This window comes from Coloeus monedula (assembly GCF_965178545.1).
Source record: "Coloeus monedula genome assembly, chromosome: 2".
NCBI classification, from domain to species: Eukaryota; Metazoa; Chordata; class Aves; order Passeriformes; family Corvidae; genus Coloeus; species Coloeus monedula.
Genome location: NC_138782.1, coordinates 61,060,376 through 61,086,539, shown reverse-complemented (window position 1 = coordinate 61,086,539; position 26,164 = coordinate 61,060,376). Strand labels below are relative to the sequence as shown.

The 26,164-nt window shown below is 40.0% G+C and overlaps 1 protein-coding gene across 1 annotated transcript in view; it reads left to right on the top strand.

The window, feature by feature from the left end:
- The window catches only part of MTHFD1L (methylenetetrahydrofolate dehydrogenase (NADP+ dependent) 1 like), a 148,188-nt gene extending 123,072 nt beyond the window's left edge, over positions 1-25,116 (top strand). Inside the window, exons 27-28 of the mRNA XM_082301184.1 lie at positions 18,530-18,638; positions 22,220-25,116. Of these exons, the coding sequence (XP_082157310.1) occupies positions 18,530-18,619 (90 nt within the window). The 3' untranslated portion in view covers positions 18,620-18,638; positions 22,220-25,116. The remainder of the gene's footprint in view (positions 1-18,529; positions 18,639-22,219) is intronic.
- Positions 25,117-26,164: the final 1,048 nt, after the last annotated feature.

The following is a 26,164-nucleotide window of genomic DNA, read 5'->3' as shown; positions in this document are numbered from 1 at the left end:
CTGTGGTAGAACACAGTGTGCTACTAATAGCACCTGATGAACTAGCATGAAGTATCATATTATTAATTGATTTAATGAGTCCTTAGATCCTATTATACTTGAAAGAAGGTTAATTGGTTTCTTATGACATAACTGCACTGGACTGTGTTTAAATGCATTATTTGATTATAATTTTCTTGAAATATCCACTTCTGAGGTTTTCAGTCCCCCTTCACTCCTCAACCCCAAATATGTAGTTCCTTTTGCTCTGAAGCATTTTAAGAGCATCAACTCAAAGCACAGTGTTTCTTCCTTGTTTACATCCCTTGGGTTAGCTGTGAATGGTGCTGTGCTGGGCACAGTCCTCTTCTTGAGCTAAGCAGAATCATGCCCATCCTGGCTGACAGTTCAGGTGGTAGGTAATGGTGGATGGTGCTTGTCTGAAATGAGTGATAAACTGTAATTGGTTTGGCACATTTATATTCCATATTAGTTTCCTCTTTTTTGTATAGACTGTATGAAGAGTGGCATGGAAATATCAAAATGTATTGTTTTTCACTGGACTCTAAAATAAAGTTGTTTTCATCAGTTGAGAGGACAAGTGCCAGAAGGGTGGATCAACTTCCCTGCAAGGCTGTATTGGACACAGCCCTGCCTCACAGACAGGTTATATTACTGCAGTTGGATGCTCTGGAAGGCCCTGCCATAAAGGGAAATATGGCTGCTGAAATAGTCATGCTGTAAGTCTCAGGAAGGCAGGCTGGGGCAAACAGCCCACACACTGTTCCCAGTGCTAATGCTCTGCAGAGCGCCTGAGCAAGCTCACCCAAGGTTCCTGTCCTAACAAGACAAAGTACTGCATTGTATATGAAAGGGAAAGTTTCAAGCTGTTTGGCTGCATCCCCAAAATCAATTAATAGTGCTGGAACCCAGAGGTGGGGCATGCATGGGCTCTGCAGCACACACTGAGACTAATGTGCTGTGAACCACAGGTGCAGCAAGCCAGAAGTGGTAGGAGCATTTCAACGTAGTCAACCCTGTCAATCCATCCTGTCACTCATCATTTTGCTTTGGGATAGCAAAGATAGATTTCTTTCTTCAAAAAGAAAGAAATAAAGCAGAAGTCTCATATAAATTAAAATCATAAACTGAAAGCTTATGTGAACAAGATGGGAAAACTTCACAGAAATTTTTGAATAAAAATGGCAATACAATTATTTTTAACTAGCTTCCTTTTGACGAGAAGACTTTCCATTCATAGGCATTCAGAATAGTGGGAATACTTACCCACACATACGGGCATACATACCTACCTACCTGCACACTACATAGACGTAGTGGTAGTATACAATTAAGGATGCTTCCACCTCTGAATTTACATATTCAGGAGAAATTAAGTCATTTAAATCAAATTTCAGAAACACTCACAAGTAGGTTACATTGTCAAGAATCTGTATGCTTTGACTACAGTAAGAAGCAACTGGTAAGCATTCATGGGAATAAAATTCCTTTGTGTATCCTCACATTCATTTTGATTGGCAAATAAGTTATTCATCCTTCACAGTGGCTCCCTTCCTGATTATAAGAGTATCTTTTATCCTTCCTTCTCCTTACATCTCTTTTCCCCACCCCAGTATATTGGGTATGCTGGAATAGAATCAAATGTTAAAGTTGTATCGATACACAGTGTAATGCGTTTTAGGATTTTTGCATCTTTGCTGGAAAACAAAACATTTTGGATAGTTGGAGAATTATTTCTCTGATGAAATGTTGCAGATTTATTTATCTGCTTGCTGGTTTATTAATTATTTGGATTCTCCTTTGGGTGTCTTCATCCACAGTCTTTCTTAACCCTACTCTGTATATTTTACACCCTTGTTTTTCAAAAAAATGCCAAGATGTTATTTTCATTAGGAATAAGGAGAAGACATCCAGGATTCATCCATTTTACCTTTCTGCTTGCTTTATTTTTAGCTTCCCTTGTGCCTCATTTAGAAAGCAGCAGCTGTTTCACATTCTATATCACATGACATCCTTTCTAACAAGCCACTTTAGAGCATCCTTCCTCAGTATTTTGAGGGATGCAGAAGAGACTTACTGGTACTTTGCTGCTTCTTTCTCATTGCACCATCATGAGCTGGTAATATGTCATCTATGTGGTGCTGCTCTGTATAGTCAGAGGAACAATTTAATTAATTTTTATTAACAGTCCCTTAATTGAATTTTTGAAAGACAGATACAATTACAAACACAGCACAGGAAGAGCATAGGAAGAATGTCTGGCACAGCTATACAAATATACAATTGCTTCAAATATTCCCCTGCTGTTGAACAAGACATGTAGTCTGTAAAGGATTATGTGTAAGAGGGAGAAAGATACTCAGAGCAATACTGAAGCTTATTCAAGTGGTCAAAGCCAGTAGAAAAGGGAAAAAAAATCAGACACATGAAGTCACGAGTGCCTCCAAAGTGCAGTGACTCCTCTTCCCTCTCCCAGACACTCAATCAAAGATAAAATAATTATCCTAATGCCTGTGCTCTGGAAGAGAGAGAGAGAGAAGAATCCTTCAGGAGAAAGAGCCAACATGGCATTACAACCCTCAAATCCCTAAGAGGTGGGCATAAAAAAGTGGGGACCACAAGAAAATAAGGTTTCCTACTATCTCCAGTTGTTCAGTTACACAAAATGCCCACATTATGGATATGCATAAGGATCAAGTCCCATAGCTGTTTTTCCACTGAGCTGAAGAGTTGTTGCTATTCCTGAGTTGCCACTTTTACTTCCTTTTGAATCTGTTTTAGGATAACTTCCTGGTAGGATACACTGATACAATACCATTAAAAAATACCTTTTAGTGAATGTGCCCTGTCTTCAAGAGCTCACATCCCTTGGCTTATTCAGCATGTTACCCTAATTTGAATGTAGAAAGGCCATCTGCACAAGAAACCTGGTAGTTGAGCAAGCTGTGTCAGTCAGTGACCATGCTTCCTGAATGTGCTGCTGCAGAGTCTGTAGTAAGAACTTTCTTAGTTTCTTTCATCTTTTCCTGAAGGAAATGTCAGCAATCATTTCAAATTGTTTAAATGCCTTTTCCTAATGCTTTACATGCACTTTACAAAATGGGCACAATTGAGAGACTTGCTTTACTCCCTGGTAAGAAGGACTGTGATGGGAGAACTGGTGAATATAGACACAGAGACCCACCACACAGATGCACGTCATGCTGGAATGAGGTACCATCAAAATTTAAACAGAATGGCTGCAAGCAGTCATATTCCAGGATAGAAGTGCTTTTTTCTAGGTAAACTGAATCTGCTCTGGAATGTTAGCTGAGCCTACGTTTACTTTTGCAACTGGAAAACATTTAAAATCACATTTTTCTAAAGGGAAAGCAACTTTTTTCTTTCCTCGGGTTGCTTAGGCCAAATGGACCATTTCATTAAAGGTATGTTCTAAACTCTGTTTCCCAGACACAAAAGCCATGATAATCCAAAAATGTGCCTTCTTGTAGGCCTTTCAATATGATTTCCAGTACAGTTAAAAAAAAAATAGTAGTATATGAGATGAATCCCAGATAACAGCAGTGTAATGTCTAGTGGTTTCATTTTCCAGGGATATATTCATAAAAGTTCATTTTTAGGGGTCTAAAGTAATCTTCATTTTATGGGGCAATTAAAGACTTTTGTTTTGATGTTGTCTGCTGTTCTCTGTGGGATTGATTCAGAATCAAATATGTACTGTAGAGGAAAATTCAGCATGACAGTTCGCTGCTGGCATTTTTCATGGAGAATTGCAGTGTGCTCCCAGATGGAAAAGAAACTTACAAGGGAGTTCTGGCTTTTTATAGGTCTGTATTATAGCTAACCATTCATCTACTTATCACTGCAGGTACATGGAACACTGCCTGGTTTTGGAGTCTTTCCACTTTATAAAGTACAAGTTATGTTAATATTTTTTGACACTTGAGTAAGAAAAATTCTTACATTTTATCAAATTCAAGACAACTGACTGCCCTTTGATTATTTCCAGACCCACATAGTATCAGTCACAAAGGTAATACAGTATGAGATTTAGGGTTCTGACAGACATGTGTCTACAAATGAAAATCATATTGCTGGAGCTGTATCAGCCTCTGCCTCTCTGAAGGATGGCCGTGCCCTGAGTGAACATCTGATTTACTTGTGAATCAGCTCCACAGCGGTTACAGTTTGCTATATTTAGTGTTTTGTAGGTAAACCTCTGGTATTTTCACTTTGCTCTATATCACTCCAAAAAAAAGAGGTGGTTGTCCAGAAACTGGTTGAGAAGTGACCAAGGTATTTGGGCAGCAAGAGCTAGGGAAGGGATGGCAAAAGTGTTTGTCTCAGCAGTTGCTGCACATCCCGCTGTTCTTGCTGGTAGTCAGTCCTAAAACTGGCGCAGTCCTTTGGTGAACCAGGGAGTGATCAAACGGGCTGCAGACGTGCTCCTCTTGGCAGCAATTTGGGTGTAGGTGCCTGTGCTCTGGAAGCTGTCAATCTGTGCTGCCTTGGGGAGGAGCCTGGGCTCTCAGCCCTGCCTGCCTCAGCCCTCTCTGACGGAACAGCAGTGTGATGGGCTGCCTTTTGTTTCCTTGTTAAGGGGTCTTCACTAGCAAAGAGACCATAAGCCTTAAACATCAGGATGAGTTAGGCAAGGGTCAAAATCTTACGAGAGGAAATGAGTAACAAGGACGTCACAGACCATCTCCTATGTTATTTGGAGTTGTGCCCTGGGTATGTCATCGTTTTCCCTTCTCTCTCACTGAATCCTCTTTTTTTATATATATTTTTAATACTAGCCTTAATGACAGTGAAATGGATGAGTGCATTACCTGTTAAATGCCAGCTTCCCCTTGTATAGCATCCATCTGTAAATGCACTTAGAACAAACATTTGCTCCCAGAAATTACTTTCTGAGCTGTGCTGGTTCTTTCAGTGTCTGCCAGGCTTTTCGTCACCTTCCCCAGTAATCCCAGCAGGTCCACAAAAAAGTAAAGATCCTTATTCATGTGACATTGCAGCCACTTCAGCTGGCTTGTTGAAACTCAAAAGTTACAACTGGAGGAGCAACGGAACCGTATTCACGAGAAAGAGAAAATATTTCAGTTGTGAAGATTATCATGTATGTTAGGCATACATAACCCAGGTTACTTCTACATTATAACCTGGATCCCACGAAAATTAAATTCATGTAAAGTACCTTTTTCAGCTAAAATTTAAATTGGTGGGTAACTAGACAGTAATCTTGGAAGGCAGAACGCTACAGAGACTGTGATACAGCTGCACATTAATATGTGGCCATTCCCTTCTGAAAACAAAACACTGAACTGGGTTTTAAATAGCTGCTTGCACACAGTATGACATGTAATATTTTGCATAGGCTTGCTGATTTAAAATGTGTGTTTAGAGCTAATGGATGTTATCAGAGCTCTGCTGTTATACTTGAATCAATTTGGCAAAAGATTCATATTCTTTAGCAACTTGACCACTTTCTTTCTCTCCATCTAATTAAAATGTCTTGGATCATTCTTCACAGAAACAGTTTTAAGACTCTTGACATGCTAACATGTTTCTAATATTTGAACTACTGAGAAAGCCAAGAATTTTTATGTTGTCATGTTCGTATAGAATTTGTATCTGTAAATCTGAAGTTTTGTGAATTTCATAGACTTGTATTTATACCTGTATTATGTCCCTGTGGTGTTATGCATAATTTAAAGGTTATCTGAAGCCCCTCTGTACTTCCTGGAAACTAGTTTTTCTTTAAAAATACTTTTCAGTCTGTGAAGAGATGCTGCCAGGCATTTATATTAATACTTCTATAAAAGAAGGAAATACTTTCTCACATGTGATTAAAATGTGGAAGTCATTAACACAGGAAAGCCATTGAGTCCAGGAATTTAACAAGACTTCTGAAAGGTTATAGCCATCAACAATATACAGGGTTGTAATTAATACAAGTAAGTAATTTGGAAAAAATGCTAAGCATAGCATTCAGGGATTCAGTTGTCTTCAGCTATCAGCTCCCAGTTGGACAGAGACTGCTTTGTCAACCTCCATAGTTTTAGGTTTTCTCCGTACAGCATCTGGCACCAGCCAGTGCGCGAGACAAAACCCTGGGACACGCACATTTGCTGTGACATGGGACAAACACGCTCCCTGCCTGCCTTCTGGCTGATTTAAAGCGTGTAACTTCTGTAGTCATTGATCACACTGCGCCAGCCCTCCGTGCCTGCACAACGCCCTGCTGCTCCGTGCGTGTAGGGAGCAGGGCACGAGGAGCTCTTATTACTAGACTGAATGAAAGGAAGATAAAAGATGATGCTTCACGAACAAATAAAGCAAAGTAGATACAGGTATTTCCCACCTTCTTCTAGGTTTGACAACTCTTTCTCATTCCTGTATTTGAGCCATGGCCAGGGACGTGCTCTGCACTGTCCTGCAGGGTCATGCACAGTTGCAGCAAAGCAGCAGGAAAACAAAGGCGAGAGAACATGCAGTGGTGCACAGGGAGCAGAGTAAAGCCTTTTCTGTATGCACCAGAGAGAACCGTCATGCTGCTGGCACTGCACATGTCAGATTTCCTTTGTGTCTGAGACCCTGAATGAGCTGTGCTGACTGTAGAGCTCTGCTCCAGACTGTAGGAAAGAACATCAATGCCATTGTATTTGGCACCTGTAGTAAAGATGTGATGCAGGGAGTAGACATGGAAAATAAGCACTCTGCAGGTAATCTGTCCAGAATGGGATCAAGGCATGCTTGTGACAGCACGAATAAGCTTCCTCTGAGTTTGTGAAGCTCTTTGTCTCTTTAATTTTCTCGGGGCGGGGGGGGGGAAGAAAAAACCTAAATTTCTTGATAACTTTCCCAGAAATAAAATCAATTTAAAAATAGCTTCACAGTCAGTATTTATTCTCACAGTCTGAGAAATGCAATGTGGAAGCTAAGATAAAGCAGCCTTTTCCTACAAATAAACAAATAATTTTCAAATGATAATGACTACATGAATTCCAGTTGCTGGAGGGGATGCTGATGATGAGATTGCAGCAGGATCCATGGCTGCATTCAAGGGAGAGCACTCTTGCTCACCAGCAGCCTCTGTTCAAGAAAAGTGCCCAGGCAGGTGGGTATCAACACACTGCTGGGGCACTGCAGCTCTTCAGGTGAGTTTGGTGTGCCATCTTGGGGGCATCTTTATTTGTGGGGTCACCAGGAGGAAAGGAAGAAGGCTGGACATCAGTGGATGTGTTACGGGTTGTGTTTGTTATGCCTGGGCTGAGCAGTGGAGTTGTAAATGATTTCTTTGACAAAAATGAAGGTTCATTACAGACTGGCTTTGTTTTGATTAGGAAGAGCTGGGGGCCTATACCATAAGAGTAAATAAAGCTTATGGATTTGCCTGCTAGTTTGTTCACTTTGGAATTAGAGAGATTATATTCGAACTGGTTTTTAATTTCTGTGTTACCTTTTTTATTTTTTTAGTCTTTTTAGGATTTACTCTGTATGTGCACAAAAAACTTTCCATGATGGTGGCCCTTCTACAAATTTTTTAGTGCTTGAAACGAAGTTCCCATAGACTGTGTCTGTACTAGATGTTTGTCAGGATAAAAAAGCGTTGTGCTAACTTGTGTTGGGATGCAGAAGTTCATTACCTTCCCTTTTTTTTTTTTTGTCCTTTCATATGCTTCATTTGGGAAAAAAACTACCCACAAAACATCTGTTTGGAGGTTGGTTTGTTCTTCAGACTGAAAAAATGTGTTTCCAAATAGAGTTGATTTTAATTAGATGGTTTAACAACACTTCTGTTGCTTTTGTGAGTATATTGTTATCCCTTGTTTTATTATAAAAACTGTGGTTAGGGAAGTGACTTAGTGCAAGTTCATTGAGAACAAATTGTGAGAAATGGGGAAAGTTGTATAAAAATGCTGATACAACATTCATTACATAATAGAAGAAGATGTTTCATGCAGTGTTATTTTTGAATTTCAGTTATATGAGACTAAGACAAGAATCAGTTACCAATTTCAAGTTCCATTAACCTGGCAGCACCTCAGCTCCTTTTGGCAAATCATTTAACCTTCTCTGCTTCCTATCTAACAATTTAAATGGGAGACCTTATTTTATTTATTTCCCAGGTGTACTTGAAGTATTTAATTCATGTGTGTAAGTACTTTGATAATAATTTTATTTATAAGAAAAATACATAAATCTTTTTTACATTATGGAAGGATATACATTTGTAGGATAAAGACTGTTCTCTCTATCAGTTAACAAACTTTTGTTTGATTTCCTTTGACAACTAAATCTGTCTTGACAGCTTGTTAATGTGTGGTTCTCTATCAGTGAACAGAAACTAGGGTTTTAATATCTTCTTAGGGAAACTTTGAAAATCAGTACTGCCATAAGAGACTTAAGTCCCACATTCATGGCTAGAATTTTTTCTGTTCTCCCTACAGCTGTTAGTGCTGTTAAGATGGCTTACAAAGGAGCTGGCTCTTCTGAATGCTTGAGTTCATCACAAGTCAGTAGCTTTCAGCCTTTTCCAAAGCATTTCTATGTTCCTCCATTTTCCAGGAGAAGTGTGAGCTCCAGCACAGGTTATTCAAGGCCTGCTTTTATTTGCAGCTTTGTGAAGACTTCTTAAAATAGTGGTTCGATAGACTAGAGGAGGGAAATTGCTGATCTAAGTAATACCCTTCTTTTTTCTATTTTGTTCCTTGTCAGTGGGGACCACAGTACATTCTGGTGTGATTCTAGAGGACACACTGTATTGAACAGTGTGTATTGCCAGAGTTCCGTGACGGAATTGTGACTCAGAATATCTGATTTACACAGACAATTTAATAATTTGGTGTCCTTGTATCCATCAAAGCTGGATGCATTCTGAACTTCTGGGTTAGGACCAAACAGAAAGGAAAAGTTTTTGAATTTCTCAGTGCAGCTAAGATGGCATTGACCACGCATATCAAAGCAGTAATTTGTCTGGAAAGCAATGGGGTGAAACTCTGTAGGGTTAGAAAGCACCCACATCCAAAATTACAATATAAGGTGCTTCTTTGATTTGTCTATTTCTTGTTTGCCTCAGTCTGTCACAAAATAATGTATATTAAGTGATACAAAGAGAAAATAATTTGTTTCTCCAAACGAGTGACTTGATAAAGTAGATATAGAAACTTGAACTAACGAGGTTAGAGATGCTCACAAGTCAAGGTTTGTACATGATGACAGTACAGTGATAGTGACTGATGCTGTTGGTGCCCACCACAGTTGATCATTCTTTGGGGACAAGCTTCCCAGGCTCTTCTTTCTGACACTTCCCATGATATCTACAGACCAGAAAGCTGAACTGCACCTGTGAAGCTTTTATTGTTTCCCAGTCCTGAAAACTAGATTGTATCTACTTAGATGGGATTAGCAAAGTATAGTCACCTCCTCTTCCACTTCTTTCCACTTCTGTTGTTTTGAGGTGGTTTCCAAAAATCTGATACCCTTTGGTATTACTTGGTATTATAAAGGTCATCACTGGCACTTAGTTTAAATCAAGTAATGAGACCAAGCCAGTTTGGCAATTTAACAGTTAAAAAGAATTGATTTTTAAGGAGTCCTTTGCTATAATACCTTTATGTTCTTTAGAAGCACTTCTTCCCGTATTTATACACACACACACATCATCTTTGCCTGATACGACGTTTCCTAGGAAACTTTACTTACTCAGGTATCAGTGGATCCAGTTAATTGTAACCAAGATGGCTGGTATGGCAGCAGTTTTATGTGCTCTTACTCACCACAGTTATACAATCTTTTTGGATTTTTCCACATTGTAATTTGCCATTAAATGATTGGATGATGCTCCTGATGTTCTTCTAGCATGGTGTGCTGAGAAGGGTAAAGTTTTTTGCATGTTGAGCACACACATTTGCTTCACATAGTCTACTGCTGCCACCATCTCCAGTTCCTGGGCTGTAATTGAGGTTTTCTCAAAGCTATGAAGCTTTTAACCAAAATGTCATCGTGAAGATCAGCAGCACAAAGTGGGACTTGCTCCCAGGGTTTGCAGAGCAGCACTTCCAAAGAAACACTTGCTACAAAATAAACAGGTTTCAGAGGAAATGAAGGGTGCCCTGTCCCTGAGCAAATACAAGGCAGCTGAGATGGGTCACCCAAGACCTCTCCCCTCCAAATACCACAAAACTTGCTCTGTTTTCAGCAGAAACTGAGCTGCTGGCACAGTTTGGACACCTCCTCTTTACCAGGAGACCCGAACACTGAACAAAGCAGGAGAATTATGTACCCATGAACATCAGATGCTTTAAATATTCCTGTTGCTGAAACAGCCCTTGAGAAAAATGCCTTTATCCTCTGGATTTATTCCTTCAGAGGAATTCAGAGGATTCCTTTCCAACACTGCCTGATATACTGGACACTTTTCAAGAATGGGAACAGTCCTGGGAGCGTCTGACATCAGGATTGAGTTCCAGGGAAGGATTTCTTCTGGATGAGGAGGTGATTTTGTACAAGAGGCAGTGAGCAAGAGTCCTCTGCCAGGGGTTCTGTTTAAAGCCCAGGGGGAAAAGGAAAATGAGGATGTAGGCCGTGGTCAAGGGAGCAATTACTTCTGGAAATGGATTTGAGTGGGCTGGGATGAAGGAAATGTTTTGGAACAAGTCACCTGGAATTTGTAGTTCTCATTTTTTTTTCTCTCCCCCTTCATTTCCCTCATGAATGGTTGTTTTTTTGAGGGTTTGTCTGGTTAAGTTGGGTTTCGTAGCTTTCATTTTTGTAGCACTTTGTTTATCAATAACCCTGTGTAGGGCAGAATACTCTGTGAAACATGGTGTGTTGTGGATTGTATAGAATACAGTGCACTCAACTAACACCATCTAACGTGCTACCTCAGAGAGGTGTATTTTTCAATTAAAATTTAATATATTGTTTCCACTATGCTGTTATCACGGGGACCATTTTCTTCTGCTTCAAGTGTGGTTTTATAAATTCTAAGATGAAAATGCGTTGAGAGAACTCTGCCAAGAGGAACTGCAGTCATATATGTGAGTCATAAATATTTTACTTAATTGGGGAAATCGCTCATTCTTTTACAGATTACATCTATTCCTAAATATTTTATTTAATAGCTAGGAAAATCTCTTTTTTGGGTCTTTGGTGCTTCAGCACATCACTAATAGCAGCTTTTGAGTTCCAGTGGTATGACACTGACTGATTCACCAAGAAAACCCTTGCTTCCTTTGGGATGCGCACCCACAGATCTCTCCAAAAGCTGTACTGGACAGATGTGGACTATTATGTGGGTTTTGATTTTTCCCTAGGGTGCCCAGGAGATCAGTTTTGGGTTCAGATCATTTCCACTCAAGATGACTAATTCGTTGGGTCCTGGTAATCCTTCAGAGCATGTAGCAGGGCACAAGTTGCTTCTGCCTAACTTGAGCACCTGGCAGCAAGGCCAACTAGGATTGTATAATCAATATTCAGTACTTTTGTAACTTCATCCAGATGCTGAGAGCAGAGGAGCAATGTCCATGCATTTTGTTGTTGTAAATCCTTTCACAAAAATTGAACAATTGCCAAGAATGTGTAAAACATCAAAGTAAGAGGCAATTATAATACAATAATTGATGCCAGATGGACTTCTACACCTGATATCAGTCAATATGCCAGTGAAAAAGTGCCGTTTATTGCAAGGAATACTACAGCATATGTTGGGATAGCATCAGCATCTTTTCAAACATTATTTTAACCATTTTGAAAGTTGCTAATGTGTTGAGTTTCTTGCTGTGGTTGTTCTTAGACATTGCAACAAGATCCTTTTTTGTTAAAGATTTCCTGAGAAGGAAATATGATCTTCACTCTCCCTAACTCCTGTGGTCATCATCAGGTTTGGCAGAATTTCATTAAAACTTACAAGTAAGCCATTATTGAAACACTGACTAAAAATCATTGGTTAGCTGCTTTTAGAAACCCTTGTTATCTTCAGGCAACGAAAAACAATGAGATAATATTTTCTTAAACATTATATAGCTATTAAAGTAATTTTTTAAAATACATTGCCATTTCCAAAGCTGAATTTATTAGTTTGTAAAGGTTGATATTTTTTGGAGGAAGCACAAACTTGCCTCCATTGTGTATCTCCTTTTCCTAATATGAGATTTGGAGGTTTGTTTGCTTTTAAGAGGTGGTGAAAGGTCACTTGAGCATCAGTTCAGGCTTTGGTATGGTATTGGTATTGTTCCCCTCTGTAATACATGGCGGGTGGATGAGATGAAAACTATATTGTGCATATTTTGTTTTGGCCATTTTGTTCTGATGTTTTTCTTGTAATTATGGGGGGGGGGAAATGCTGTTTTCTTAACTATTCTCTTTTGTTATTTTCATGTAATTTTATTTTTTTCCATCATTCAAAACCTGAGCTGCCTTTGAAGTGATAGAGCTCTGCAGATTGGAGGAATTTTCCAGTTCTGTGGAACAAACTTCAAGCTGATCCTGGAGATACTTAGTATACGCTGCCTAATTTTTCTGCACCCTTTTCAGTGCACACCGAGTGCCTCTGTGTCCTGTAGGACACTCCAGTTTGAAGATGAAATAAGTGACTACTCACTGGAAGTGTTTGTACAGTCACATGCTTCAGAGTGCTGTAGTCCTACCCACTGCCTTCATTGCATGGATAGTCTCATGAAATATTTCCAAGTATAGGTTTAAAATGGAGAGTGCAGAGACCATGAGGGATCCAGTAAAAAGATCTGCACACACTTCTCCAGCCATGCAGTGCAGTGAGGTGACTGTTAATCTCTCTCTCCTGCTCCATGGATGCAATTCCCCAGGTGCCAGCTTCCAGTCTGTGGCCAGCACCACACGTGTAAGTGGGAATAATTGGCACTCAAGATAAAGCGCACCTAAAGGCAGGCAGGACTGGAGACCTGCAAGGATTTCTTCAGAAAATTCTTCCATTCACCTTTACATGCCCTGAGACTGACAGATGCACTGGAGGGGAGCAAATTTCTGGTGGTGGATCTGTCTTCCAGAGCTCTAACTCACACTAGGAAACGTTATTGAAACCCTGAAGTGTAGCTCCTTCATGCCGTGCCTCAGGATTCCAACAAGTTCTGGCACGATGACCATAATGCATACAGGTTTATAGCACTATTTATAAATCTCTTGAGTTTCCTCTTGTATTGTTTCTTGCTGAGGGAGTGTGGGATGTGCAATTCATCCCATCAGATTTTATTGAGGAGTTATCCGCAGTCATGTGCATGCTGGATTCTCTTGAGAAACAACATCTGCTTTCTGCAGTATTTCAAGTTTGAAATGGTTGTGAGTTGTCATAGCTTGTTTAATTAACAAAAAGATACAATTAAATAATGCAAGTTACTTGCATTTCTTGTAAAACACAGTATTAACTCCATAAGGCACAGAATAGGGAGGTTTCCTCAATAAGCTATTTGCTGATTTTTCAGTATTTTCTAATCAGTTGTTTGCCATACTTTATGTAAGTACAGATTCCTCTGGTTTTCTTTCTCTCTTCAAGAGAAACCATGTTATGCCTGTAAAACAGACACTTCTTGTCTTATAGGTGAAAAAGACACTAAACATGAGTTGGATGTGGTCCTCAGGACCATCTGTTTTGCAAATCGTGCCATTGTGCTGACCCTGTCAAGTCAATCTCATGTTCTATTAGGATCTTTTCATATAGATAAATGAAAAAAAATGTAGATACATATATGGATGGATACACACTTGAAGGCAAGATATGTCAACCACTGATAGGTATTTGTATGATAAAAAAAGGAAGCTAAGCAGCATAGTTCCTCTTGGGACCATAACAAACCTGGCTAGCAGAGTCTTGGTGCTTGACTGTGTCCAACTGTTATGTAGCTCTTATGGCAAACTAAAATTACAAGTCAACACATAACTGTGTTTTAAATGAAACTCAGTCACTCTTCCAGTAACAGTGGATGCGTTTGTGGAGAGGGTGTGGAGCAGCACTTTCATATGACTTCCTTGAAAATAACTGGCATTCTCCATTTGTAAGGAAGCTCATTATGGTTTTTTTGTTCAGTCATGTAAGTAAACTTCTGGAGGATCATAAATGCCTAATATAACAGTAGCCTTCAGGCATTCTTAACTAAAACTGTACTTTATCTCTCACCAGCTGTGCATTTCCAGGAGCATAAATGATCCTTAGGATAAGCTGACTGTAAGACTTGCTGCTCTTGCCTCCTAAACACAGAGAGCCATAGTAACAAATAGCATTGTATTTATCACATCATCTTTCTGCAGTTGATTCGCTCTCATGGATGTATGGACAGTTGCACAGTTTGTAGATAAAATGGTCTGTTCCCACAAAACTAGTTCCTATTAATTCCTAAATTACTTGTATAACTTCTTTTTTCTTTTTTCCCTGCATAAAGCATTCATATGAGTTGTATTAAGCCTTGGGGTACCAAGCTTATGCTTTATATTTTCCTTCTCCCAGGAAAAGTCTGATAGTAGCAGTTTTGTTCGAATTAAGTACTGATTATTTCAGCTATCTAAATCCAGTTTGTGATTTTCAGTGGATAATGTGCTGTCATTCTCTGCTTCCTACGCTATTCTTTCTCACAGCCACACTGTGCAATGTTGCACAGCTACCCATCTATAACCCAAATGTTGTTACATTAGCGTGGAGAGTTGTGCTGATCTCTGGGCAATATATAGAGGATGGATATTTTATGAGATGCCCAGCAAGCTGCTGTATGGCTATAAATTTCTGTGGGTTTTTCTCGTGCTGTACATACCTGCCAATTACCAAAGTGATTTACATTTTAAGCATATTTTCTCTTTCGTTGTTCATTCTCCTTTTTTCAAGTTTTAGAACTGGAGTAGTTTTTAGTGGGTAGTTACCTCAGAAAGCCTTGGAGAGGTGGAGATAGTCTGCTCTGCACTGTGCAGGTACAGTATGTGCTACAGCCACAGGGTGGTTGGCTTTCCCCCTCCATGCACAAAAATCTGGGCTCTGGTGGCTGAGGTCAGAGAGAGGAATGCCTCTGGATCATGCCTGCTGGAGTAAAGACCAGCCTGTGAACTCACTCATTAATGCCTTCATTCAGCATCATGGAAAATGGTGAGAGGGGAAGAGGCTCATCCTGAGCCTGCGGCCATGTGGAAAGCCAGTCAGGTGAAGCCTCGCTGCAGCCTTGCAGCAGACTGAGCCCTCTTTTCTTTCCTGCCTTTGTGATTGAAGGAGAGAAGTGGAGGGCTAGAGAGGGTATAATCAGTAGTAATCTCCTCAGCCAGCCAGCCATCTCCTCCTATTGACCTTGAAGTAATGAAAAAGGGATAGATTCTTCTTCATGTTACCTCTGTGTGTCCAGATAATGAGACCAGAGAGTAATGATCATAAATCTACATAGCTTTGCCTGTTTGAAAGTCTGGGCCATAGGAAAAATGACAGTACATAGTTTATTTTCAGTCTGCAATTCACCTAAGTATTTGTCCCAAAGTGTTTCTTCTGGAGGTTTTTTTTTTGCCTTGTACTTCATTTTATGCAGCAGTGGTTTTAATTCAAATGAGCCTATTCCCTTTTGTTGAATTCATTTTTCAATATGAGAATAGTTGTATTTCCCAAACCAGCAATAAACTGGTTCAATATTTGCATTTTTTTAAATGTAATAGTTTTTCATTAGTTAATACAGTAGAGTTATACTGGTGTAGAACTGTGCCTGTGAAAGAAAAAAAACAAGTCCAAAATACAAAATACATATGTAGGACTTGTATTTAATATTTCTTTTTTAAAAAAAAAAAAATAAAAACAAAGAAAAACTCCTCTCAATTAGCTATATTTAAAAAAAAAAAGTAAAAAATAACTTGGAATTTGGGAGTTTACTTTCAGATGTTGAATTACCATACACAAAGTAACCAGAAAGTTGTCTTTGGCAATTTGTTCATTCCCCTCCCAGTGAGATGTAATTCCTTAAGGCAGTTCCTTGTCAAACATTAACTTAGAAACTGGAAGGAATCTGAGACAGAAAATAATTAAGTAACCCTAATGATGTAGTAGTCCAACTACTGTGGCCAATGGGTAAAGAATAGTAGCAAGGTGTTTTAGCACTTAGTTACATACAAGGCAGTGTCGGCCAATAAATGATGTAACACAGTCAGAGGCAGGGTTCGGTCAATGCAAACTGACAGTTTTGTCTTTTAATCCTACTATGTACGATAACAAAACATCAGGAAGGACTATATTTAAAAACAGAGGAAATGTACTGAGCCACTAGAAGAGCTTGTTGCATTGTTTTTCCTCTGAGCTAGATCTCAAGAGAGATGAGGGCTGCACCAGTACCGAGCTCCCCGGGCACCTTTCCCCCTTCTCAGTGTGGGATTAACCTCTGAAATGGCAGCAGCATTCTTTCTCTGGAGTAAACAGGACTGTGCTGGAGGGGTCTTACATTTTGCTTGTATTCCCATGATTGAGTCATTACATGAGTGTTCGGAGCAAAGCTGAAGCATAAGGGAGATCCTGACCCTCGCAATGAATATGCAGCTGATCAGGTTGACAGAATCAAACACAGTCCAACCCAGAGTGAGGGGAGTCTGTAAGTCTGGCACTCTGGAGCAGCTAGGATGGTGGTCATAAGTTTTTCCTCTTTCCAGGCCAATTATCCTGTTGGAGCTTGCCTTTGGCCAGAGAAAACACTGTAGCTGAGCTGTGCTTCTTGGGGAATTAGGGTGGATAGAGGGAGGAAGTTGACTGGCTCTGAGCTCTCTGCTGGAGAGCTGGAGGTGATGGCTGGCCACAGTGTACTCTGGCTGCTCCCCTGGTGCAGCCTGGGGCCTGGTGGTGATCTGGTCATCTGATAAGCAGATTTAGTTCCTACCTAACCCAGATTTAGTTCCTACCTAACCTACCAACCCTGGCCACAAAAACATGCATTGACATCAGTTCAGTGTGTTGAATAAGGTTGGTTGCAGTAAGATGAGTGCCAGAGCCAGCTCCAAGGGGGAATCATCCTAGGGGTTCCCCGGGTGAAACTGTCCCTTTTCAGCATGAAGACATACCCAAATCTGACCTTTTATGTATGTTATTGTGTTTGGAGTGTTTCTTGTACTCAAGCCAGTGTAATTTTTTTTTTCTACACAGCCATGTTTGAAGGTTACCTCCTGTGGTCAGGTTAAGTACCAGTTTTAATGAACTCTGCTGACTTGCCCCAGTGAAAAGTTTGTTCCTCAAAATCTAGCAAATAAGTTTTAATGCTTAAAGACTCTCAGCCAACAAACAGTCAAGCTAAGTTGAATTCCAGGTTTGTTTTCAGAGATGGTAAGGTCTTTCATCAATTTAAGTATTAATATAGGGCCTATTATAGCAGGGCCATTCTCCACTTTCTCCACTTACAAGGGTAAGATATCAGAAGAGTTTAAGGAGTCATTAAGCCCAAATGCTATTTTTAGAGTTCCTTGAATTAGTGGAAATACAGTGGGATATTCAGGGTGTGATTCCAAAGTGACCCAAGTTGATCCAAACTGGCCCTGTTTTAAAACTGCCCCACAGGCACAGCCTTTACCCCGTGCCAGTGGTGGCTCTGGGAATGGGGAAGCCCTTCCTGGATTAAGGGGCTGAAACAGGAGAAAATGAAGCAGATCAAAAAACAACATTATTCTGCCATACCTGCTCTCCAGACATCTCCTTTGCAAGGGAGAAGCAAGGAGTCCTGAGGCAGGGAGTTAGGAGGTTTAAACTATTTTGGACCAGCACCTCAAGATCTCCATGTCAGTCATGTGCCTTTAATTGCTGCTAAAAATGCCAGTTTGAAATAATAGTGTAAGTAGCCTGAGCAGACCTGTAGGTAACTGTGTAATTTAACTCCATGAAACTATTGAGATGTTTAAAAGTATGCAGATGCTAGTGTCTTATGCTAGATCAGGATCTTAATTATGCACAGTTTGAGATAATTGGGTTGCTTTAGCTTTGTATCTCAACCTGTTAATTCTAACTACTAAATTAGGATTCAACTGTAATTCCTGTATGTTTAGTAGAACTATTGCAATTTGCTCCTGACATTAGGTAAGTGTTGTGATTAATTCTGCCTCTGTATTCTGGTTTTCTGTGGGAGAGGTCTGAGTGCAGTACATTCATATCACCAGGTAAATTCAGACAATTACATCTTTGCCCTTTGCTGTGTGATTTTTTTTTTTTTTTCAGGAGATAAAAATGGATAAATGTTCTGGATAAATATTTTGAGGAACAAGCAAGTCTCAAAGGGTGTTCATTTTGTTACAGAATTTATTCTTAGGTTGCTGTGCTAGCCTGTATTTTGTGGCTTTTGTTTTCTCTTTCTTGTCTTTTAGAAGCCCATACTTAAAAATTCATCAAAGAAGTACCAAGTTTGATTTTTTTAACAGAAAATGTGGTAAAGATCACATCTGTAGTGGAGCCTGTGTTGAACAATCCAGCCTTTCTCTTAATCTAAGGTTTACATGCAAGGCTAGACTGATTATCTGCTTACAGGTGCAGGAGTATAACTGAATGTGTTTGTTTCTACAGATGAGCACCATGCCAGGACTGCCCACAAGGCCGTGCTTCTATGACATTGACCTTGACCCCATCACAGAGCAAGTGAAAGGATTGTTTTGAGAGTGACGTCCAAATTCAGGTCGGTCAACAGCCTTTATTTTCCTGTTCCAGCTCGAGGGAGGATGTTTGTCCCTAGTATGTTGTCAGGAGGTTTATCTAGGCTCTAGTTTCAGTAAGGATTTCACACACTTTGGGGGTATATTTCATAATGTGCACTTTATCACATGGGTTTCTCATTTGCTGAATGGTGACTGGCACTTTGCTGGTGTCCACTAACGGTGCCTTTTGGATTTCCTGGCACTGTCAGTTTGGCATCAGGAGGAGCCAGCTCTGCAACTGTACCACTCTTGGCTGTGGAAAAAAGCCAGTCTGAAGAAACCATGCCAGCTTACTCACCTCAAAAGAAGTACTCTTTGATACTAAGTCACGTGGCAGTGTGTGTGTCATCACGTAGATATCAGGGAAGATACTTCTCAGTTTGTTCATGAGCTCTGCTTTGTTTTTTCATGTTTTGTTTTCATAACTGCTGTTGTCTGTCTCAAATGGTAATAAGCATTTCAGGAATACAAAGCTGTCCTCTTAGCCTTTTTTTTCATGCTGGATTCTCTCCCTTTTCCTCGAAGGTTGCAGTTCCCCCACCACCCCCTCCCCTCCTCTAAGTACTTAATCTTCTTGGTGTCCTGCTTTAATTTTGTGCAGCACATGTTCATCACTTAAAAATACAAGATGTTATGAAAATATTTCATGCTACTCCATTTTAACCTTTTAACATAATAAGTGGAGTAAGAGAGAATGTAACCCTGACTGAAACAAACCATGTGTGCCTGTGATGGGATTCTCTTCTTTCATCACTTAGCTCTCTGCCCCAATAGATTGGTCTGGAGAGCAAAAAGGTTTTTCTTTTTTAAGACAGAACAACACTATTACTGTGAGCCAACAGGACTGTGATGGGACCCCAGATCAGCCACAGCTTTGAGGTAGATGTGCCCAGGTGCTTCAGCCCTGCTTTAGCAATCCTTGCCTACTGTGGATTGAGAGAAAGGGCTTTCATTTTCTGTTTCTGTGTTTTGATGGGTTGTTTGGAGGAGGGGAGAGGTTTGCACAACCCAACCAGACCAAGTGAACTGTTCACTTGCCCACATGTGAATGCCACAAGATTCACATCTGGTGAGAGCAGATTCTGCCAGTTTGTGTGTGCCAGTCAAGACAAGTAAAAAGCACTTAGCTTGAAAGTTAACCTGCATGCACAGGTAATTACTGCTCTATATGCAAACCATGCCTGAATATTCTGTGGCTGGGTAGTGTTACACATACCACTCCTTGGCATATATCCCATTTTTGTTACTGATACACATGGTATGTCTGACAGCTTCATGCATACATATTGATTCATCATGTGTCAGCCATGTAATTGCTTCTGAATCATTTGAAATTACTGTAGAATCCTAATGTAAAATCTATATGCAGATTCACATAGCCTGCTTAATTGGGTGTTTATTGCCTAGTCTTACACAAATCCATCCAAACCAGGGACTGATGAGATTGGAAGAACAACAGTAATTAAGCAGACAAAATACTCCATTCCAGCTGTGAAGGCCTTTCATTGGAAGCTGTGCATGAAATGAAAATGTTAAACTTGGCTTTTAGTCAGTGATGGTGTTTTGTCAGATGTAAAAAGAAATGCTAATGAAGTCATGGAAGCATAAGAGTCAGGTAGAAAATAACACACATATCCAATGATTCATTAAGTTTAAGCCTTTAAAGAAAAAACCAGCTTGATCATATATATTTTTCATCAATATCGGCACACACCTGTGTTCCTACCTTTAACAATCTAAATAAATGCCTTGAGACTGTGGTAATACCCAGTGAGCACCACACAAGGTAGTCAAGTGTTCATTAGCTCTAAAGTTCATCTGGTTCATGTGCTAGATTTGTACATTGCTAATTTTGGAAAAAGAGAGAAATAATATTCCCATGTAGTCTTTACTCCCAACTTTCTGTAGAGAAGTTTTGTAGCATCCTTTGTTTTCACACATTCACTGAAGTGAACCCACACTGTAGGTGATACTACACTTTGAGATCTTTGTGGGTTTGTTTCTGTGATGGCAGATTGAGGGATTTTTTTTTTAATTTAATTTGAATTCTTCAGCATTTTAGTGTATGATGTAATATTACTAATAATATGGTGTTGTGCCAGCTCATTAGGACTGATTCAGATCTTTAAGACATTTAAATTGAAAAATATTTAGAGATTTGTGGAAGAGCTGCAGATGTTTCATTATAAACATGCCTGCAGAGCTGAGAACAGTTGTTTTATTGTGCAGTTAATATCCTCCTCTGCAATGCATATCTTCATCAGACCTGCAAAAGACATACAGGCAGAAGTTCCTGCTTCTCAGGATGCTCTGTGAGGCTCTAGCTGAGCTGAAACACTGGGTGTCATTAGCCACTCTGATTTTTCTCTACCACTTCACACCAGTCATTTGAATATGCTCTAAAAGTCATAGAAGCAAAAACCTTCTCATAAAAGTCAACTCTGTTTTTCTCTGTTGACAAATAGCCAACATATGGACACACAGTATTGCAGTCTCTCTCTGTAGGAGCCACACGATCTATCAAAAAAATGAAACATTAGTACACAGAAATTAACCCAAAGGAATTTGGCTAGTCCTTCATCACTGGCCACTGTCCTATTTAAATTATACTGCCCAACTCATACACTGAGAAAGTGGAAATTGTTTCCTTAGGAGCTGTCTGTAGAAAGCACCAGTCAGAATAAGACTTACATGGAGACAAGTCTGCCAAAAGGAAGAAATTTAAAGATAAAAAAAAAAGAAGTAATATTTGCACAGTGAGGGGAAGTCACAAACTGGACCTGCACAAGTAAAGTCTGTTAAGGACCCTTATGAGTTCTAAGGATCCCTCTAATTTAATCAGTGGCAGTAGGTGCCTGCTCTTACTGTGCCACTTTGGTTCTCTGAGTATCTGGGTTGATGGTAGTGGGGGGAAATTGTCCTGCTCAGTTGGTTGTGATTTCGTAGGACTGCCACTATCCACGGTGTCTGATGTATTCTCTCACTCTTGTCCTCTTCAAAACTGGCAGAGCATTGGAATGATTTTAATACACAGCATGAACACTTTGCTGCCCCCAGAGCTCTGCCTTTGAGCATCTTCATGGCCATAAAGAAGTCCATGAGGGCAGGACACCAAAACTGATGTTCTAAAATTACAAACTATTTGTTAGATGTTTTCATCTTAATTTATTCAGATATGAATAAAAAGTGTTTTAAGACCTTTCCTTTGCATCCACAAAACTGATCCTATGAACAAAAAAATTACTTCTTTTAGTCTCATTCCAGTCTCATTCCACAGTATTGACTTTCGGTCAGCAGCAATTACTACAGTAATGTGCAGTCTGAAGCCTGTATCATGCTGGAATACGAGTACAGATTTTTGTTTCTCACCTAGTAGGGCTACACAGATAATAAACAGGAGGTGCATATGGCATAACTATACATTTTTGTTAATTATGGTTAAGGCAAAAATATCCCATTTCACTGAAGCACTCATTTTAGGTTGTGATGCCTTTTTTCTTTCTTTAAAGAAAGCAAAGATATCTTGTTTCAATGTATAAATTTCTTATCTTTGTCATTTCAGAAGCCTGAAAATTAAGAACTGCAACTTTCCTGTTTCCTGCAAGTAAGAGACAAAAAATGAATCTGAAATATTCCTGTAATGTGTCTCTGGAGGAATGTCAAGATAGACCAAAGAGCAAAAGTTTACTCTTTCTTCAAACTAGTTTTTATGATGAAATATAGCTGTAAGGTTAAAAAAACCCAAAAAAACCCCAACCCAGCAAGCTAAAGTTTTACTCGCTGTCATGCAGGAAGCTCTCTACTGGGGCTTACGCTTGTTTGTGGATAAAATGACATTGAAAAAGAGCAGTTTTTCAACTCAGAGTTTTAGTCTTTTCTCAGAGGAGCGTACAGAAGTATTTCCTTTATCTTGGCTATCTAAAAACTTGCATAAACATGATTATGCAGTGTGACCAAGCCTATTTCTCTCTGAAAAGTACACTTTTGCTCCTGGCATTCGAGAGCTGAAACTACACACAGATTAACTGCACATTTTTGAGTTATCATCAAGTGTTGCTCTGGATGCATTTGGGCAACAGCCAAGCTTCAAGCAAGGAAGATATTAAACAGAGAAAGAACAGAGCATGTATTTTGTAAAAGGTTTTTAATGTATAATTTGTTTCCTTGTTGGGCAAAGATCTTTTGAAACACTTAAGCCATAGCTGTCTTGTATCCATCGGTCTGTCTTTATCCGAAGCATGTGTTACAGGCTGTCCGGTTGATTATGTGCTTGTTGTGGCAAAGCTGGTTGTTCAGACAGGGCACTGCTCCTTCTGAAGCACTGTTTTGCTCCCGTTCATGGCTAATGAAGCCTCCTGCTGTGCTGGCTCCCGACCTAGAGTTTTTCCCTGACAGTACACAAGGCCCAGTAACAACAGAGGAATGTCCATCAAGCAGGGATGCAACAGGGCACAGCTTGTTTCTGCTTCATTTTACAGGTTTTAACGACCATACTTGTAAACGTGGAGGGCATTTCCATTTGAAGGGGGTATTGAAACAAATTGAATTGCAAACCATGTGCTTTAATTTGTCTCAGTAACTTTATTTTCCTGGTTTTTCCTAAACCTGTAGCAAAACAAGCCTTAGGCACAGGATACTGCCTTTAACTTTCCAAGCTGCTACTCCTCAGGAAACTCTCGCTGACTGACTGTTGGTTCCTTCAATAACAAAAAATGCGACAGAACAATAGGGTGAATCGAGACAATAGGCCATTGTTTTTTTTAGGTAAAAAGCGGTGAAATAATGATGAGAGAGTTTATTTTCCTGATGACGTTTTCCATCCTGTCGCTTTGCTCTGCTTACGCACATCTGCATGTTATGGGCTTTTGCAGTGTAGCCTTGGTTCCCTTCTACAGAGCCACATTTGGAGACTTAATTATCTCAGGAACTCTGTAGTAATTGAGGGGTTTGTTTTGGTTTTTAAAATCATGCTTCGTTATTTATAAACTCAAAACTATAATTATGGACAGTAGAGCAAACTGGGGACAATTAATTGTCTGTGCCTTCCTTGGAGGAGCATGGAAATGTCTGCTGACTCCATTTCAGTGCTATTCATAGCATGGTCCTCCAGCACCGTGGGGATTGCTGTGAAGATAAATTTAAATGTAAAAACTAGAGCAATTTAATATTTTATCCTTACTAGATGACAGAGCTCATAACAGCCCAGACTGTGGGTGCTTTAATTACACTGGGGCATGACAAACATGGTAAGTAGAAAGTAAGACTCAAGCTCTCAGAGCTGCTGGGAAGAGAGATTTCTTATATTTTCTATTAAATTGTGCCACAAAATACAACTCAATGCTATTCATACACACAACAGTGTTGTAAATTAGCCTTGCACACACTGATCTATCTAGTTGAGAAATAGCCAAAGAGTTTTGGAAGAAAGTAAGTGTGGTTTCAAGACCTAGTTTTCCTAGTAGTTTCCTTACAAGAAAAATAATGACCTCTTTCCCTCCATTTTGTCCAGAGAAGTTCAGAAAATACATAATTGTGCCTTTCTAGGAGTCACTGTGGTTCCCCTGCAGGTGCACTGGAATTGTCCCTATGCAGTGTGGGATACCAAATGTGGCACTAGCTGATTGCCTGTGAAGCTTCTGTATGGATGTGGATGTTTGAGCAACAAGTTTTATAAGTCATCTCAAACTGCTGTTTGATAGCTTCTATAGTGTTGTCTCCATATTATCCCTTCAGGCCACACGCACTGGGACCATTTATCTGACCCATCAGTCTCTCCCTAAAACACCATTCCAGCTCATTTAGTTGAGAGTTGACAAACGTCCTGTAATTTTTCTACTGTCATGTGCACAGGATTTGATATATTGTTTAGCTAGCTTTAGGAAAGCTGAAATGGCCCACTTGTGTTTTGTTGTAGCTTTTCCCGCACCCCATCTAGTTAACTAGCTCCAAAATCTCCCAAGCTACTGCATTTTTGGTTCTTTGTCATGATCCAAAGCGATTGAGCTATTGGCCACCAGCTGAGCTGCAGAAACTGCCACAATATCTTCCCTGGGGCCACCCTGATTCTGAGGCCTTCATCCCAAAGAGTTTAACATGAAAACTTTTCAGTTCAGTCTTACTGGTAGGTGTACTTGTTACATGGATGCGACTGCGGCTGTGGGACTCCCGCCTTTGGATCTACTCTGAGCAATGTTGTCACATGGCAGAACCACAGCTTTATAAGGCAGCTTGCCAAGCTTCTCCCTGCATCTGCTGAAGTGTGTTTAGCACCATGCAGTTGTTTATTATCAGAAGATCTGCTTTTTGTAGTGACTGAATACTTTGTTATTGCTACTGCTGAACTAATTCTGTAATGACATTGAAATGCTTCAGAATACATGCAACAGTTTCTTCATTTGTAGTTTAAAAGTCAAGTTTCCAGAATTTCAGTTGCCATGAGCATGAAAATAAAGTCTGTATGCTAGCATTTAGTTTGCACAAGTGGTGCCTGTCTGAATTCATTAATAAAATACATCCATTATTTAATATTGTTCTCTCTCTCTCTCTGATCTGATGGTGACTTTTTTTTTTTTTTTTTAATTCCTCATAAGCCACTTAGTCTTGTCATGCCCATATCTCCAGCTAAACACAGCTGTGCCAAGGAAGGAGAGGAGCTCAGCCATGTTGTGGTGAAGTGCCAAATGTGAGCAGAACATGGGACTCTTACCTGCCTTCCCAGAACCCAGGAAAGTGTTTGTGTGTGGCTGTTGCCACAAAGGGCCATGCACTGGAGCATTGTCCATGGGTCTTCTCTGTCAGTACAGTCCTTTTGAAGTTGGTTTGTGCTTGGGGAAGGACACACTAGGCTAACATCCTGTCTTGGTCCCAAAATATACTGCTGTTGCCTTTGGTCCTTGACGTGAAAGGCTGGACCAGATGCAAGGGTAAGTTGGACACTTTCCATTCTCAGTTGTCAGCTGGATTTGTGTGAAGTAGTGTCAGGTACAAGAATATTATGTGTGGGCTTCTCAAGGCAGGATTCAAACACAAGCAATGCAAAAGCTCCAGGAATTAAAGGTGTTAAATCATGAGGCCGTAACACAGCAGAAAGCATCCTTCCTGCAGGGGCAGGAATTAATAAAATGGGGAAGGTGGGGGAAGAAATTGAGCATTGCAGGCATGTACTGTACTGTGCTCCTGCTTTCTAAATAGCTAAATGAAGTCTCAGCCATGTGGTTTGCATTAGTACTGGGTTTTTAACATGCTTCTCATGGCTAGATTTCCAAACAGCTTCTTAGCTTCTCTGAAATGTTTCAGCCAGGACCTTACCCATATGGAACAGGTATCAAGCACTAGGTTTGTTCTTAGTGACCCCTGGGTCCACCCTGCTGACAGCCACCCAATCAGCCAGCGGTGAGTGTGGGAGGCATATGCAAACTCTCCCCTCCACTGAATTACTAGGGTGGTGAGAGAGGGTGGAGTAGTTTTACCCCTTTGAACATACAGGTTTTCATAGAATTTTCTTCAG